Here is a 15585-nt window from a genome sequence, read left to right on the forward strand (position 1 = left end):
AGGGGATGATTAGGGGATTGGTCATCCTTCCTTGTCAGCAGCACGGTCAGTGCTCCAGGCTGCAGTCCTATTATGACACAACACAGAGCAGACCTTCCTCCACCAAAGGACTTAAACAGCTACATTCTCTTTCATTACACTGCTATTGTCCTATCACTATCACAAACATAGACTTTTAATCAAACGTATACTATTATGCTCTGTCTGTGTATAACATAATATAGCCTACCTTCACTTTCAACTAGTGTAGGTGTATATCTAATTGTTGATACACTAGAAATGTCACAAACACTATAAGCCATATTTGTGTATAAATAACAAAGGCTACCTTCACCTAGGTGTACAGGTGTACAGTAAGTGCCAAAATAAAGAAAACACCAGCATAAAGTGTCTTAATAGGGCGTTGGGCCAACATGAGACAGAACAGCTTCAATGATCCTTGGCATAGATTCTATAAGTGTCTGGAACTCCATTGGAGGGATGCAACACCATTTGGGGTGATAAAATGACACCAGGCTTTATACCTTATGCCGGGTATTTCCAGCCTGTATCACAACCGTCCGTGATTGGGAGTCCCATAGGGCGGCACATAATTGGCCCAGCGTCGTCCGGGGTTGGCCGGAGATGCCATCATTGCAAATAAGAATTTGTTCTTAACTGACTTGCCTAGTTAAACAAAGGATAAATAAAAAATAAATGTTTAAAAAATTCTTAATAATGACAGTATATTTTTCAATACCGTAAAAAATTTTTTTAAGTGGATAGATATCAAGATATCAAGCTTCTTAGTTACAGCAGAGACATTCAATCCCCTCCTGGATCAAGATCCCTGTTGCCTAAATGTTTCTTTGTTGTTGAAATAGCACCCCTTGTGTGCACTCCGGAAATACCGTGCACTCCGGTAAGGTACAGAAACATTATGATGGTATGAAAATGTGGATACCGCCCATTCCTATGTGGTGGAAACGCTGTCTCATGCGCCTGTCCAGAATCTCCCATAAGTGTTCAATTGGGTTGAGATCTAGTGACTGAGATGCCCATGTCATATGGTTTACATGCTCATCAAACCATTCGGTGGCCACTCAAGCCCTATGGATGGGGACATTGTTATCATAAGGGGGCATAGCCATGGTAGACAAAATAATGGCCTGCCCATCATTTTTATACATGACCCTAAGCATGATGGGATGTTAATTGCTTAATTACTCAGGAACCACACCTGTGTGGAAGCATTTGCTTTCAATATACTTTGTATCCCTCATTTACTCAAGTGTTTCCATTATTTTGGCAGTTACCTGTAAATCTAATAATGCAGTATAAATGTCATGGCACAGCTAGGTGTCTTGAGAATTAGCATACGCAGACTCTGTGGAATGAATTAGAGATGTCAGGTTTGTGGATGGATAATATGAACTAGTTGGCCTGCGCTGCCCTGACAGCTAGGGAGACAGAGATAAAGCCCCAGGAGAAAGCCTTCAGATCCTAGACAGATTCCTGACCCCTCCGTCATGGACCATCTACATCTCAGTCATATAACCCTACTACACTAGCGCTTCCCCGTCCACAGGATCAACCAATCACAGCCCTCGACACAACCACCACCTCCTCGGGAGTGTGTGTGTGGGTGTGTGTGCGCTCAGATTGCTCTAGATTGTTCGCTTGATTCTGACTATCTCTCTTATTCAGTCTCATTACACAGATCTCCAGCAGTGTGTAAAACATATGAATAATATCAAAGCACATCTTTGCCCCTGTTCTGTTCATGGTGTGCTGTAAATCTTTTAGTGAAAATACTCCCGCTTCAATTACATGATGATCTAATCTAATGACTATTAATGCAGACCTGGAGAGCTAGGTCCCCAAAGAATTAGGAATTAGAATACTAGAATGGAGATGAACCTTTTTATGATGGGATAAAGGTCAGCAATTTTGGTCAGGGATTTGGTCAACCATGGTTTACCATGGTTTACCAGTGCTGTTATATTATACTGTGTAAAATAATGAATTAGAAAAATGTATATGCACTGTATGGTTGTCATTTAATAAGATCTCTATGTAGGTCAGTGTGAGATGATGATGATTAGTCACCAAGGTGAGACTGAGAGTACGAGGCATTGTGTACGTCATGAGAGAAGTGTCAAAGTCACTCACCTCTCGCCCTTGATCGACTCGGCACGACTCGCTGTCACCCTCGGAGAAGGATCCCGACTCGTCACTGGAGTTGGTGCCGTACGATTGCTCGCACTTGATCTTGGGGCGAACCTGGTTGAAGAGGGTGTCCCCCCCCATCACGCCCTGTTCCTGCTGGTCGGCGGCGAGGCGGAGCGCCACGTTGGAGCACGGCGAGGAGGAGAACTCAAACTGGGGCAGGCTGCAGGGTGAGCCGCCGCTCCCGTCCTCCGCGTAGGAGTAGGAGGAGCAGGAGCTGGAGGTCCGTGTGCGGGTCTCAGAGGGCGGCGAGCGCGAGCACACCTTGATTGGCACTGGGCAGCTGGTGTTTGGCAGCGGGCGACAAAGGACCGGCGGGGGCTCGGTGGTAGCGGAGGCGAGGGAGGGGGCACTGCTCGGGGAGTAGGTCTGGGAGCTGGGAAGGGACTGGCTGGCACCAGCCCACAGGCCCATTGACGTGTGCTCCGAGAGCTCCATCTCTAAAGAGCTCCCACCGGGGTAAGAATGCGCCGGGGAGCCCAGACGGTCACAGGTCCCTGAGGAGGAAAAGATGACACTGCGGCGGTCCAGCTCCACTTCCTGTTTGCAGACGCCGTCGCAGGAGGTGGACTTCAGCGACGAGAGCCTCAGAGGGGAGCCGTCTACCTCCTTCAGGGATGTAACAGACAGGCCCAGCTCCCCAGAATTGAGAGGCCTGAAGTCTTTTGTTTTGTGATCTTCCAGAGTGGTTCCTTTGTCTTGGGGGCAGACGCTGGCGAGTCTGTTGGCAAATAGCTGCTGCGACACGTTGGGCAGACCCGGCAGGTCTGCTCCTTTTTTGAAGAAGGCGCGGAGGCAGGTGGGGGACTTGCTCCTCTTGGCGGAGGAGGCGGACAACACTGGGACACTGTCCATCTCCATGCCTGTCTCCTTGTCCAGGCCGCCCTGCTCGTCCCCTGACAGGCACAGCGAGATGGCCTCTTCCTCTGCCCGCGGCTCCACTTTGATGTCTGCCACCGGCGACATGCTCTGGCCCCGGACCGCCCCGCCGCTGATGCCACCGCTGGTCTCCTTTAATAATAATGTGCTTGGTAAACCTGAGGTACTGGTGTGTGAGGAGGTGTCGTTATTGTGCTTGTTGCAGGCCCACTGGTATTTCCTGTATTTGGGGCAGCAGGGGAGGTCGGATGCTCCGTGTCTGTCGAAGTCCAGTCGTACGTTGCTGAAGTCACTGGGCACCGCCACGGGTAGCCGGTCCTTGTCCGGGGCGCGCCGCAAGGAGGAAAGGGCTTGAGAGTGCCGGCGTGCCTGGGGGGAGGCTGCCTTTGTTGTTGTCTCAGACTGCATGTTCTCGTCCTCGGTCTTGTGGTTGCCCTCGGCCGGCGCCACCTTGTGGCACAGCAGCAGGCCATCCTCCTCACTGCGGAGCTGGGCCTCCAGGAAGCGAAAGCACGAGTCCTCCAGGTTGTGCACGCGCAGGAATTTGCCACAGCGGATGACCTCCTGAATGTTTTCTCTGCTGAGTAACAGCTTAGCAGTGTAGGCAAACTGCAACAATGGGGCGAATCCCCTGGCAGTGACCTGCGAAAAAACAGGGAAATTGGCAGCATTACCATCAGCACTGCCATTGTTCTGAGCCCTTGGAGTGTGGTGAGACAACCCGACAGCTCTAATGACCACAAACAAACACTGTAAAGTACTAAGTTAATCTTTTATCGGGTCAGCACCTAACATTGTAAATAGCCAGCAAATAAAACCCAGTGGTGCTTGGCTGGTTGGCAGGCGGCAGCTTGGGTGTCCAGCCCGTTTTCATTGCAAAAACCCTTTTGACATGGTGACATTTCACTGGGCTACCACAGTCTGTCTGCCCTGCGGTGACCTATCACCCTCCCCGTCGGCTCCCACCCAGCCCTGTGTTGTGTTGTGTTGATGTACAGGAAGCCTTTGTTGTCATCACAGACTGCATATAGACCATAGGACCATATGGATCGCAGCTCCTCCTGCTGCTACTGCTGCTGCCTCACTTTCTGTCAGTCCCCTGCAGCCCCTCTTTAAGTGCCTGTGAAGCCAAATAGTTTGAAAGACTGTGGCTTATCATTATTGCAGCCATGTGGCGTAACCTAGGATAAGAGAGAGGGAATCCTTCAATTTAGACTTAATGCAGGATAATTATGGAAACCTGCCTTCTACTACTGTTGTTACTGAAGAGAGAGAGAGAGAGAGAGAGAGAGAGAGAGAGAGAGAGAGAGAGAGAGAGAGAGAGAGAGAGAGAAAGTGAGAGAGAGAGAGATGCTTGCTCAATGAATACCATCACACACAAAGCAAGGTGTGCTCACAATGCAATTACGAGGCTATCCACTTTGAATGGTGGATAGCAATTGTTGATTGTGTGCCACCGGAACCTTTTCTTTGCCTGAGCAATGTAAAGTCCCCGGTACAAGACTTAACGGGCTCTCAAAGTGTGTTTTTAATGAGCAGGGAGAAAGAGCCCAGTATTTACTGGTTGTTTTGCTACCCATTTGTGGGAGTAACAACACAAGATGAATTACTCTAGGTCATTAGGTCATTAGATCAGTGGTCATCAACCCATCAATCGCGAGGCATTCCTAGTCGATCACCAAACATTTAGGTAAAAAAAACAACGATGAAGCGTTCCTATTTTTTTATTTGTTTCGTGATGTTGGCGGTAGGTGCACTTGATTCAGCAGCCCTAGTGCAGGGAAGGCAAAGTGTTCCAATTTGAACCATTTCATGTCTGAAGTTATTACTCTGCTGACCAAGCAGGCCCAGAGAGCAAGTCAGGTGTCCCTACAGGCCTACGGCTGGCCAATCAGATAGCTCAGATCACCGTGTCTGCACTGTGCCCTGAAGCCATAGACTGTCAAAATAAGCCTGAAGCACACAGCAAAATTGATGATGTAAGATTTCAAAACTTTTGACTAGAGAGAGACTCAACAAATAGAGCAAAGCGCTGCTGTTTTTATGAGTAAGTTCATGTTGAAGTTGTTATTCAGCGCCGTCAACACGTTGTTCAACACTTTTAGAAGCCATAAAATGCTACAACCAGCACTGCAGCTGGAATGAATGACTATAGCAAAGTGTTTGGATAAGCCTGCTTTGTTATTATTAGCAGCTTGTTTCTTTTTTATATCGAGGAATATTTCACTTTATCTGGACATTGGATTAACAACCTGAATTGGTGCATGAGGCAGAAATAATGTAGTGCGACTTGAGTTTCCTCATCCGCAGGAGGACTGTGTTCCCTTTTCTCAATGTAGGGAGGAAGAGCGGAGGGATGAGAGGCAACCTCACCGCTGCTACCCCCCCCCCCCCCCTTGACTCAGAAAAGATTGTTGACCACTGTTCTAGATGTAATGGTACTCTCTCTCTCTCTCTCTCCCTCTCTCTCTCTCTCTCTCTCTCTCTCTCTCTCTCTCTCTGTGAACCGTAGCAGTAGAGGCTGTCGGCAGCTCTGCACTCCCATGCTCGGTGCCAGGCACCCTGCTAGTAAAACAGGATTTTCCCTCCTTAGAAATCTAACTCACAAACCACAAAAATTTGCTTTGTGGATTTTTCCGTTTGGAAAAACAACCGGACAGTGTTTACGAGGAAAAGCAAATATAGGCCTAGAGGGGAAAATGTTAGGTAATATTCATGGCAGGAGTGGAATCACTGGGATGTGTGTTGTGTCGATTTTGTTCGGAGGGATTATTCTAAATGGGGTTTACATACACAACATTTATGAATTGTAATCCTATAAGGATAGTATTTTTGTAATTCTATGGTTGCCTGATAACACAACAAATATATTAATGTTAGGCTACTCCCTAGACTGGACTCTCCGCTACTGATGAACACAGCACCTCTACTATAACGCTGCAGAACCACTCGGCCACATCACACACACACACACACACACACACACACACACACACACACACACACACACACACACACACACACACACACACACACACACACACACACACACACACACACACACACACACACACACACTGCATATACACACACCTTGCCGGAGAGAGAGAGAGAGCAGTGCCCCAAACCAGAAGTGAGGCAGGGCCAGGTTACTACTAATTGCCACCCACTGGTCTCGTTTATCCACTATCCACCCCTCCCTTTCTTGTACCCATACACAACCAGGTAAAGATGAAAGTGGTCTCGGCTTAAATGAGGCTGGTCAGCTGGGCCAGCACCATCCAGGGCTGCTGATAAACAGACTTCCCAGAGCTGCTGCTGGGCTGCTGGGGGAAAAGTGCTGAGCGTTCCCTGGATCTAATTCCAGCTTGTAAATCTGTAATTTACTATTTATATTTTGACAACTTTTACTATTACTTCACTACATTCCTGAAGAAAATAATGTACTTTTTACTCCATACATTTTTCCTGACACCCAAAAGTACTCGTTACATTTTTAATGCTTAGCAGAACAGGAAAATTGTCCAATTCACACACGTATCAAGAGAACATCCCTGGCCATCCCTACTGCCTCTGATCTGGTGGACTCACTAAACACAAATGCTTAGTTAGTAAATTATGTCTGAGTGTTGGAGTGTGCCTCTGGCTATCCGTAAAAAAAAAAAAAAAATTAAATGGTGCCATCTGGTTTTCTTAACATAAGGAATTTGAATAGATTTTTACTTTTGATACTTAAGTATATTTAAAACTTTTACAAAAGTAGTATTTTACTGGGTGACTTTCCCTTTTAATTGAGTCATTTTCTATGAAAGTATCTTTACTTTTACTCAAGTATGACGATTGTGTAGGTTTTCCACCAATGCCCTCGACCATATGTGATTACACCACTGTTACAACCAGCACAGTCGCATAATGAAGGCAAACGTGAGGGATCCGGAGAAAGACAGCAAAAGAAAGAGAGAGAGCGAGAGAGAGAGAAAGAGAGAGAAAGAGAGAGATAGAGAGAGAGAAGGTGTGAGGGAAAAAAAGGCAAGAGGGAAAGATGGTTGCACATGCAACCTAAAAAGCCACACTTGAAAGGGAGAACAAAAAGCGAAGGTGGTGGATATAAAGCACATTTCCTGGTCGTTACTGGATAGTTCGTTGACATACTGTATGAAGCGTTTCAGAACATTAGCAACACTTATTGTAGGAGTTAACACAAAGGGACAATTTAATCAAGGTAATAGAACTGGGGCATTTTATGCTAATATGGGCTTGTGGACCGGGTGTGTCAGGCCTGCTGTGTTTCTAAGGACTGGTGACGAGGCGGTACAATTACAGAGCAGGACATTATAGCAAGAGTGCATCACAGAATCCTGTTTTAAGGAAGTCTGCCCAATATCCTTTCATAAACAGACAGTGTGGAATACTATTACCCCCCTTCTTTCTCCCTCTATTGCTATCTCTCTCTCGCTCTCTCTGACATCCCCCTCTGTCTTCCTCCAGTCTCTCTCTCCCTCACTGAGCTCTCTCTCTGAGGCCTCCCTCTGTCCAATCCACTCTGTAGTAGAGACGGCTAATTCATGCAAATGTACTTCAGTGAATTCCTGAATGTCATGTATCCTAATGAGGACATTGCATAGCATGACAATGGAGTGCTTCCCCGGACGGCACGCTACCAAGCCAGAAGAGAGATAGTCCATCTCCTCTGGAGAGACTACAAGCTAGACGTTTTAATATCAGATCTGCTGAGTAACCTGACATTAACCTCTATATTGAAAGGCGCATGACGAGGAGCCTCGATGCTGATGAGTCACAGCACAGCGCTAATGGATGGAGGTACTGTATGGAGGGTTGGCTGCCATCGTCATTTATCCTCGTAGGAGAGAAAAGAAAGGTGGGGGAGGAAGCACAGGGACAATGAGTCGCTGCAGTACAGCCAAGCGTTCTACTTAAAGCCATTAAACGCAATTATGACAATAAATAAACGAGTGAAATAGAAGTAACTTACAGTACATTTGACAGCTAATGTGTATGAATGGCAAAGGAACAAAATGTTTTTTCCACAGTAAGACACCAGTAAACACTGGGACACATGAGACGTTTTCTGTGAGTAAACCTCCCCTAACGGTATGGAGTAAACCTCCCCTGACGGTGTGGAGTAAACCTCCCCTGACGGTGTGGAGTAAACCTCCCCTGACGGTGTGGAGTAAACCTCCCCTGATGGTGTGGAGTAAATCTCCATTGACGGGTTGGAGTAAACCTCCCCTGACGGTGTGGAGTAAACCTCCCCTGGCGGTGTGGAGTAAACCTCCCCTGACGGTGTAGAGTAAACCTCCCCTGATGGTGTGGAGTAAATCTCCCCTGACGGTGTGGAGTAAACCTCCCCTGACGGTGTGGAGTGTGGAGTAAACCTCCCCTGACGGTGTGGAGTGTGGAGTAAACCTCCCCTGACGGTGTGGAGTGTGGAGTAAACCTCCCCTGACGGTGTGGAGTAAACCTCCCCTGACGGTGTGGAGTAAACCTCCCCTGACGGTGTGGAGTAAACCTCCCCTGATGGTGTGGAGTAAACCTCCCCTGATGGTGTGGAGTAAATCTCCATTGACGGTGTGGAGTAAACCTCCCCTGATGGTGTGGAGTAAATCTCCCTTGACGGTGTGGAGTAAACCTCCCCTGATGGTGTGGAGTAAACCTCCCCTGATGGTGTGGAGTAAACCTCCCCTGATGGTGTGGAGTAAACCTCCCCTGATGGTGTGGAGTAAATCTCCCTTGACGGTGTGGAGTAAACCTCCCCTGATGGTGTGGAGTAAACCTCCCCTGACGGTGTGGAGTAAATCTCCCCTGATGGTGTGGAGTAAACCAGATACTGTACTTCCTAATCCTCTGGTATTTCAGTAGTTTACTGTACATGACGAGACACTGGGGAGGACATGACCCTGCCACTTTACTACGAGGATGCTCAGCTCTGACTTTACGCTGTCCCTGTCTTTATTCTTGAGGATGCTGTATGGTATCCTGCTGTGTTTCTATACAAACTGGCAGAACATTACTGCCATCCACTTGTTGATACACCCTGCACCTGAGATGAGACATTGAAAATACAGGGCAGCCAGTGGTTAATTGTTTGGGTCTCGAGGGTTAAATCCAGCTACTATAAACACACAGCCAACATTCTATAGGCTCTCACTGGGTCTCCCTGGCTGGCTGGCTGGTTGACTCAGAGAGAGATACATGTACATGCGTTGGTTCTCAGAGTAGCCTGCTCAAACGGCAGACAAAGAGCCTGTATCCTTACTGTCAGATTAGCGCTGAGCACAGTGCCCTTGTGTTGACGGAGAGAAGACCCCCGTGCATTAGCGACAGCAGTCACACTAGGTGGTATCGCTAGCTCACTTGCTCTTCTATCTTCTTTCTCCCTCTCCTCTCTTCTCCCTTCTTCTCGCACCCTGCCCCCAACTTCGGTGGGGGGAAGACAGTTGAAGATATGCGCCTGCCTCCCGCCATCTGTCTAATGAGCTGTAAATGTGTGATAGTCTCCTGGTTGGGCTCTCTGTTTGTGTCAAGCCCTGCTGTTGCTCTTCTGCTTCCACCTTGCCCTGAGTCCTTCAGATTAGTTAGTCTGGCTTCTGCATGTCCCGACCTGATCAAGTGTCTGTGGAGATGGTGGGGGGGGTGTCACTCACCAACACTAAACCTCTCAAGGCGCATTACATTTCCCTGTTTTACCAGCATCCACTCATGAGGCAGCCACTCTCTCTCTGTGCATCCTTAATGGCACCCTATTCCCTAGAGCCCTGGTCAAAAGCAGTGGACTATATAGTGGATAGGTTGCCATTCCCGACGCATCCTGAGTAAACCAGAGGTCAAATATGGCTACCGGTCAAGCAAGGGGCCTCCTTCCTCCTCCCTCCCTTCCTCCTCCCTCCTATGGTCTGGATCTGGGATTAAGTGTTTGTTTCCTCCCTCTTCTTGGTTTAAGGCCCATGGCAGTCAAAAATCTGATTTTCATCGTTTCAAACCACTCTGCCAATAACAGCTTGTTTTCAGATTTCCACTCCCCACCCAGACCAGTCCTAGACAGTCCTAGACAGTCCTAGCAAAATTCTTACTGGAGAAATTGCTCTTTGCAAAGAAGCTATTTTTGATTTTGTTTTTACCATTTTATTTTAAAACAATCACAGTAAGGTACTTAATTGGGTAACACTTTATTTGGATAGTCCATCTGTAGATGCTCTACAGACTTTCTACAGACAGTAACATTTCAACTAACTATTTAATAACCCTAACCATAGCTCCAACCCTAACCTTTATCCTAAACCTAAACCTAACCCTTACCCAAACCCTTATCCTAAACCTAACCCTTACCCAAACCCTTATCCTAAACCTAACCTTTACCCAAACCCTTATCCTAAACCTAAACCTAACCCTTACCCAAACCCTTATCCTAAACCTAACCCTTACCCAAACCCTTATCCTAAACCTAAACCTAACCCTTACCCAAACCCTTATCCTAAACCTAACCCTTACCCAAACCCTTATCCTAAACCTAAACCTAACCCTTACCCAAACCCTTATCCTAAACCTAACCCTTACCCAAACCCTTATCCTAAACCTAAACCTAACCCTTACCCAAACCCTTATCCTAAACCTAAACCTAACCCTTACCCAAACCCTTATCCTAAACCTAACCCTTACCCAAACCCTTATCCTAAACCTAAACCTAACCCTTACCCAAACCCTTATCCTAAACCTAACCCTTACCCAAACCCTTATCCTAAACCTAAACCTAACCCTTACCCAAACCCTTATCCTAAACCTAACCCTTACCCAAACCCTTATCCTAAACCTAAACCTAACCCTTACCCAAACCCTTATCCTAAACCTAACCCTTACCCAAACCCTTATCCTAAACCTAAACCTAACCCTTACCCAAACCCTTATCCTAAACCTAACCCTTACCCAAACCCTTATCCTAAACCTAAACCTAAACTTAACCCTTACCCAAACCCTTATCCTAAACCTAAACCTAACCCTTACCCAAACCCTTATTCTAAACCTAAACTTAACCCTTACCCAAACCCTTATTCGAAACCTAAACTTAACCCTTACCCAAACCCTTATTCTAAACCTAACCCCAACCCTTACCCAAACCCTTATTCTAAACCTAAACTTAACCCTTACCCAAACCCTTATTCTAAACCTAAACGTAACCCTTACCCAAACCCTTATTCTAAACCTAAACTTAACCCTTACCCAAACCCTTATTCTAAACCTAACCTTAACCCTTACCCAAACCCTTATTCTAAACCTAACCCTAACCCAGGGAATAGAGGATAGCATCATAGCCTCCGTGATTGTCTTCGTTGCAGTGTATTTTTTTCCCCTCTCTCCCTGTCTTTCCTTGGTAATCATCAAGGCCCCCTTGGTTAGTTGCCCTTTGTTGCACATACAGTACCAAACGTTTCAGAGGTTTGGACACACCAACTCATTCAAGGGCTTTTCTTTATTTTTACTATGTTATACATTGTAGAATAATAGTAAAGATATCAAAACTATGAAATAACACATGGAATCATGTAGTAACCAAAAAAGTGCATACTCTTGGCATTCTCTCAACCAGCTTCATGAGATAGCCAGCTGGAAAGCATTTCAATTAACAGGTTTGCCTTGTTAAAAGTTAATTTGCGGATATTCCTTTGCTTGTTAATGCATTTGATTTAATGCATTTGAGCCAATCAGTTGTGATGTGACAAGGTAGGGGTGTTATACATAAGATAGCCCTATTTGGTATATACCAAGTCCATATTATGGCAAGTACAGCTCAAATAAGCAAAGAGAAACGACAGTCCATCATTACTTTAAGACTTGAAGGTCAGTCAATCCGGAACAATTCAAGAACTTTGAAAGTATCTTCAGTTGCAGTCGCAAAAACCATCAAGCGCTATGATGAAACTGGCTCTCATGAGGACCGCCACAGGAAAGGAAGACCCGGAGTTACTTCTGCTGCAGAGGATAAGTTCATTAGAGTTACCAGCCTCAGATTTCAGCCCAAATAAATGCTTCACAGACTTCAAGTAACAGACACATCTCAACATCAACTGTTCGGAGGAGACTGTGTGAATCAGGCCTTCATGGTCAAATTGCTGCAAAGAAACAACTACTAAAAGACACCAATGAGAAGAAGAGACTTGCTTGGGCCAAGAAACACGAGCAATGGACATCAGACAGGTGGAAATCTGAGGTTTTTGGTTCCAACCGCTGTGTCTTTGTGAGACACAGAGTAGGTGAAAGGATGATCTCTGCATGTGTGGTTCTCACCATGAAGCACGGATGAGGAGGTGTGATGGTGTGGGGGTGCTTTGCTGGTGACACTGTCTGATTTATTTAGAATTCAAGGCACACTTAACCAGAATGGCTACCAAAGCATTCTGCAGCGATACGCTCTCCCATCTGGTTTGCTCTTAGTGGGACTATCATTTGTTTTTCAACAGGACAATGACCCAACACACCTCCAGGCTGTGTAAGGGCTATTTGACCAAGAAGGAGAGTGATGGAGTGCTGCATCAGATGTCCTGGCCTCCACAATCACCCGACCTCAACCAAATTGAGATGGTTTGGGATGAGTTGGACCACAGAGTGAAGGAAAAGCAGCCAACAAGTGCTCAGCATATGTGGGAACTCCTTCAAGACGGTTGGAAAAGCATTCCTCATGAAGTTGGTTGAAAGAATGCCAAGAGTGTGCAAAGCTGTCATTAAGGCAAAGGGTGGCTACTTTGAAGAATCTCAAATATAAAATATATTTGGATTTGTTTCACACTTCTACATGATTCCATTTGTGTTATTTCATAGTTTTGATGTCTTCACTATCTACAATGTATAAAATAGTACAAATAAAGAAAAATCCTTGAATAGGGCAAAAATGTGTCAGCATCTGTGAGTCACCTTACTGTACAATAAAGACATTAAATCTTGAGAGATGATATCAATGAAATTACCTTCCCTCCATTATGTTTAGTCAGGACAGAGAAATAGTGGTGGTGTCCCAAATGGCACCCTATTACATATATAGTGCACTACTTTGACCAGGGGTTGGGCCCGGTTTAGGCAACAGAGCCCAAAAACAGGAAAATAACAACATTTTTCATGGAACCGGGAATAAAAGTCATTCATAGTATTTTGGAACAGAACTGTTATTTTTTCGAGAAAAAAAAACGTGACAACATGCCTACAAAGCATTTTTCATGTATTCCAGTGTCTGCCTGCAAGCTAAAAGTCATTTGCCAGTGTTTTGGAACAAGCATATGCTATTTTACCATAGGCTACTGTCCTGACATTACCATATGCTACTGTCCTGACATTACCATAGGCTACTGTCCTGACATTACCATAGGCTACTGTACTGACATTACCATAGGCTACTGTCCTGACATTACCATAGGCTACTGTACTGACATTACCATAGGCTACTGTCCTGACATTACCATAGGCTACTGTACTGACATTACCATAGGCTACCGTCTTGACATTCCCATAGGCAACTATACTGACATTATCATAGGCTACCGTCCTGACATTACCATAGGCTACCATCTTGACATTACCATAGGCTACTGTCCTGACATTACCATAGGCTACCGTCTTGACATAACCATAGGCTACTGTACTGACATTACTGACATTCCCATAGGCTACCGTCCTGACATTACCATAGGCTACCGTCTTGACATAACCATAGGCTACTGTACGGACATTACTGACATTACCATAGGCTACTGTACTGACATTACCATAGGCTAACGTCTTGACATTCCCATAGGCAACTGTACTGACATTATCATAGGCTACCGTCCTGACATTACCATAGGCTACCATCTTGACATTACCATAGGCTACTGTCCTGACATTACCATAGGCTACCGTCTTGACATAAACATAGGCTACTGTACTGACATTACTGACACTCCCATAGGCTACCGTCCTGACATTACCATAGGCTACTGTACTGACATTCCCATAGGCTACTGTCCTGACATAACCATAGGCTACTGTACTGACATTACTGACATTCCCATAGGCTACCGTCCTGATATTCCCATAGGCTACTGTCCTGACATACCCATAGGCTACTGTACGGACATTCCCATAGGCTAGTGTACTGATATTACAATCATGATTCAGAAGCTAGGGAGAGATTTGTAATTAGCTAGAGAAGAATGGATCAAAAAAAATTCTATGCTAGTTAAGGATACTATAGGCTTAGTTATCACGTTTCACATTGGATTTATTAACTACAAAAAGGTATGACGTGTTTCTAATTCTGTTGCTGTTCTGCACATAAGCTTTTCATAGATAGCTAGCTGAAAGGACATTCAAAGTTCCTCCATAGAAGCCACTCCTCCTAGGTATAATTCTGTGGACCTAATTCAGATAATGCATGTCATAACAAGATGCACAGCACTTCAAGCCTCCTCCTCAACCCTCTCTCACTCTCTCCCCACCAGCAAAATTTCAGTCACATCTTGCACCATAAGCTACACTTGTCTTTCCATCATGCATGTAAACAACTAGCTCGTTTGCTCTATCCACAATGATTGGTGAAGTAATTTAATTAGTTAAATGTATAAAAACGCTGATTTCACAGGTTAAAAAAGGAACAGAAAGGAGCAATATTTTTGGTGTTTCAACTGGTTCAGAACTGTATTTTTCTGGCCAGAACAGTGGAACGGAACAACAACAAAAATAGCGCTTCTGTTCAGAACGAAACGATTGGAAAAAATGTTGGTTCCAACCCTTGCTTTTGACTAGAGCCCTATGGGTCCTGGTCAAAAGTAGTGCACTATAAAGGAAATAGGGTGCCATTTGGGACACAGATATCATCCCACCAAAGGACAGACTCATCATCATCATCATCAACCTGTCTCTTAGACAGAGCTATTTAATAACCACTTTACAACCCACTTTATACAGTAAATCTAATATATTTCCCTACTTACTCAATATAATGTTTATTTAGGGACAACAATGTTAAAATGTCATATTCTGTTAACACAAATATCCAAATAATGTTGTTTGTCCACACCATTCTCTAGTTGTGGAATGCCCACACCATTCTCTAGTTGGGGAATGTCCACACCATTCTCTAGTTGGGGAATGCCCACACCATTCTCTAGTTGGGGAATGCCCACACCATTCTCTAGTTGGGGAATGTCCACACCATTCTCTAGTTGGGGAATGCCCACAACATTCTCTAGTTGGGGAATGCCCACACCATTCTATAGTTGGGGAATGTCCACACCATTCTCTAGTTGGGGAATGTCCACACCATTCTCTAGTTGGGGAATGCCCACACCATTCTCTAGTTGGGGAATGCCCACACCATTCTCTAGTTGGGGAATGCCCACACCATTCTCTAGTTGGGGAATGCCCACACCATTCTCTAGTTGGGGAATGTCCACACCATTCTCTAGTTGGGGAATGCAAACACCATTCTCTAGTTGGGGAATGTCCACACCATTC

General features: G+C 45.5%; 1 protein-coding gene across 1 annotated transcript in view; it reads right to left on the reverse strand.

Annotated features, from left to right (window-relative positions):
- The window catches only part of LOC115107659 (transcription regulator protein BACH2-like), a 107521-nt gene that overhangs the window by 21530 nt on the left and 70406 nt on the right, over window positions 1-15585 (reverse strand). Inside the window, exon 3 of the mRNA XM_029631152.2 lies at window positions 2152-3729. Within this exon, the coding sequence (XP_029487012.1) occupies window positions 2152-3729 (1578 nt within the window). The remainder of the gene's footprint in view (window positions 1-2151; window positions 3730-15585) is intronic.

Source organism: Oncorhynchus nerka, linkage group LG24, assembly GCF_034236695.1.
Source record: "Oncorhynchus nerka isolate Pitt River linkage group LG24, Oner_Uvic_2.0, whole genome shotgun sequence".
Lineage (NCBI taxonomy): Eukaryota > Metazoa > Chordata > Actinopteri > Salmoniformes > Salmonidae > Oncorhynchus > Oncorhynchus nerka.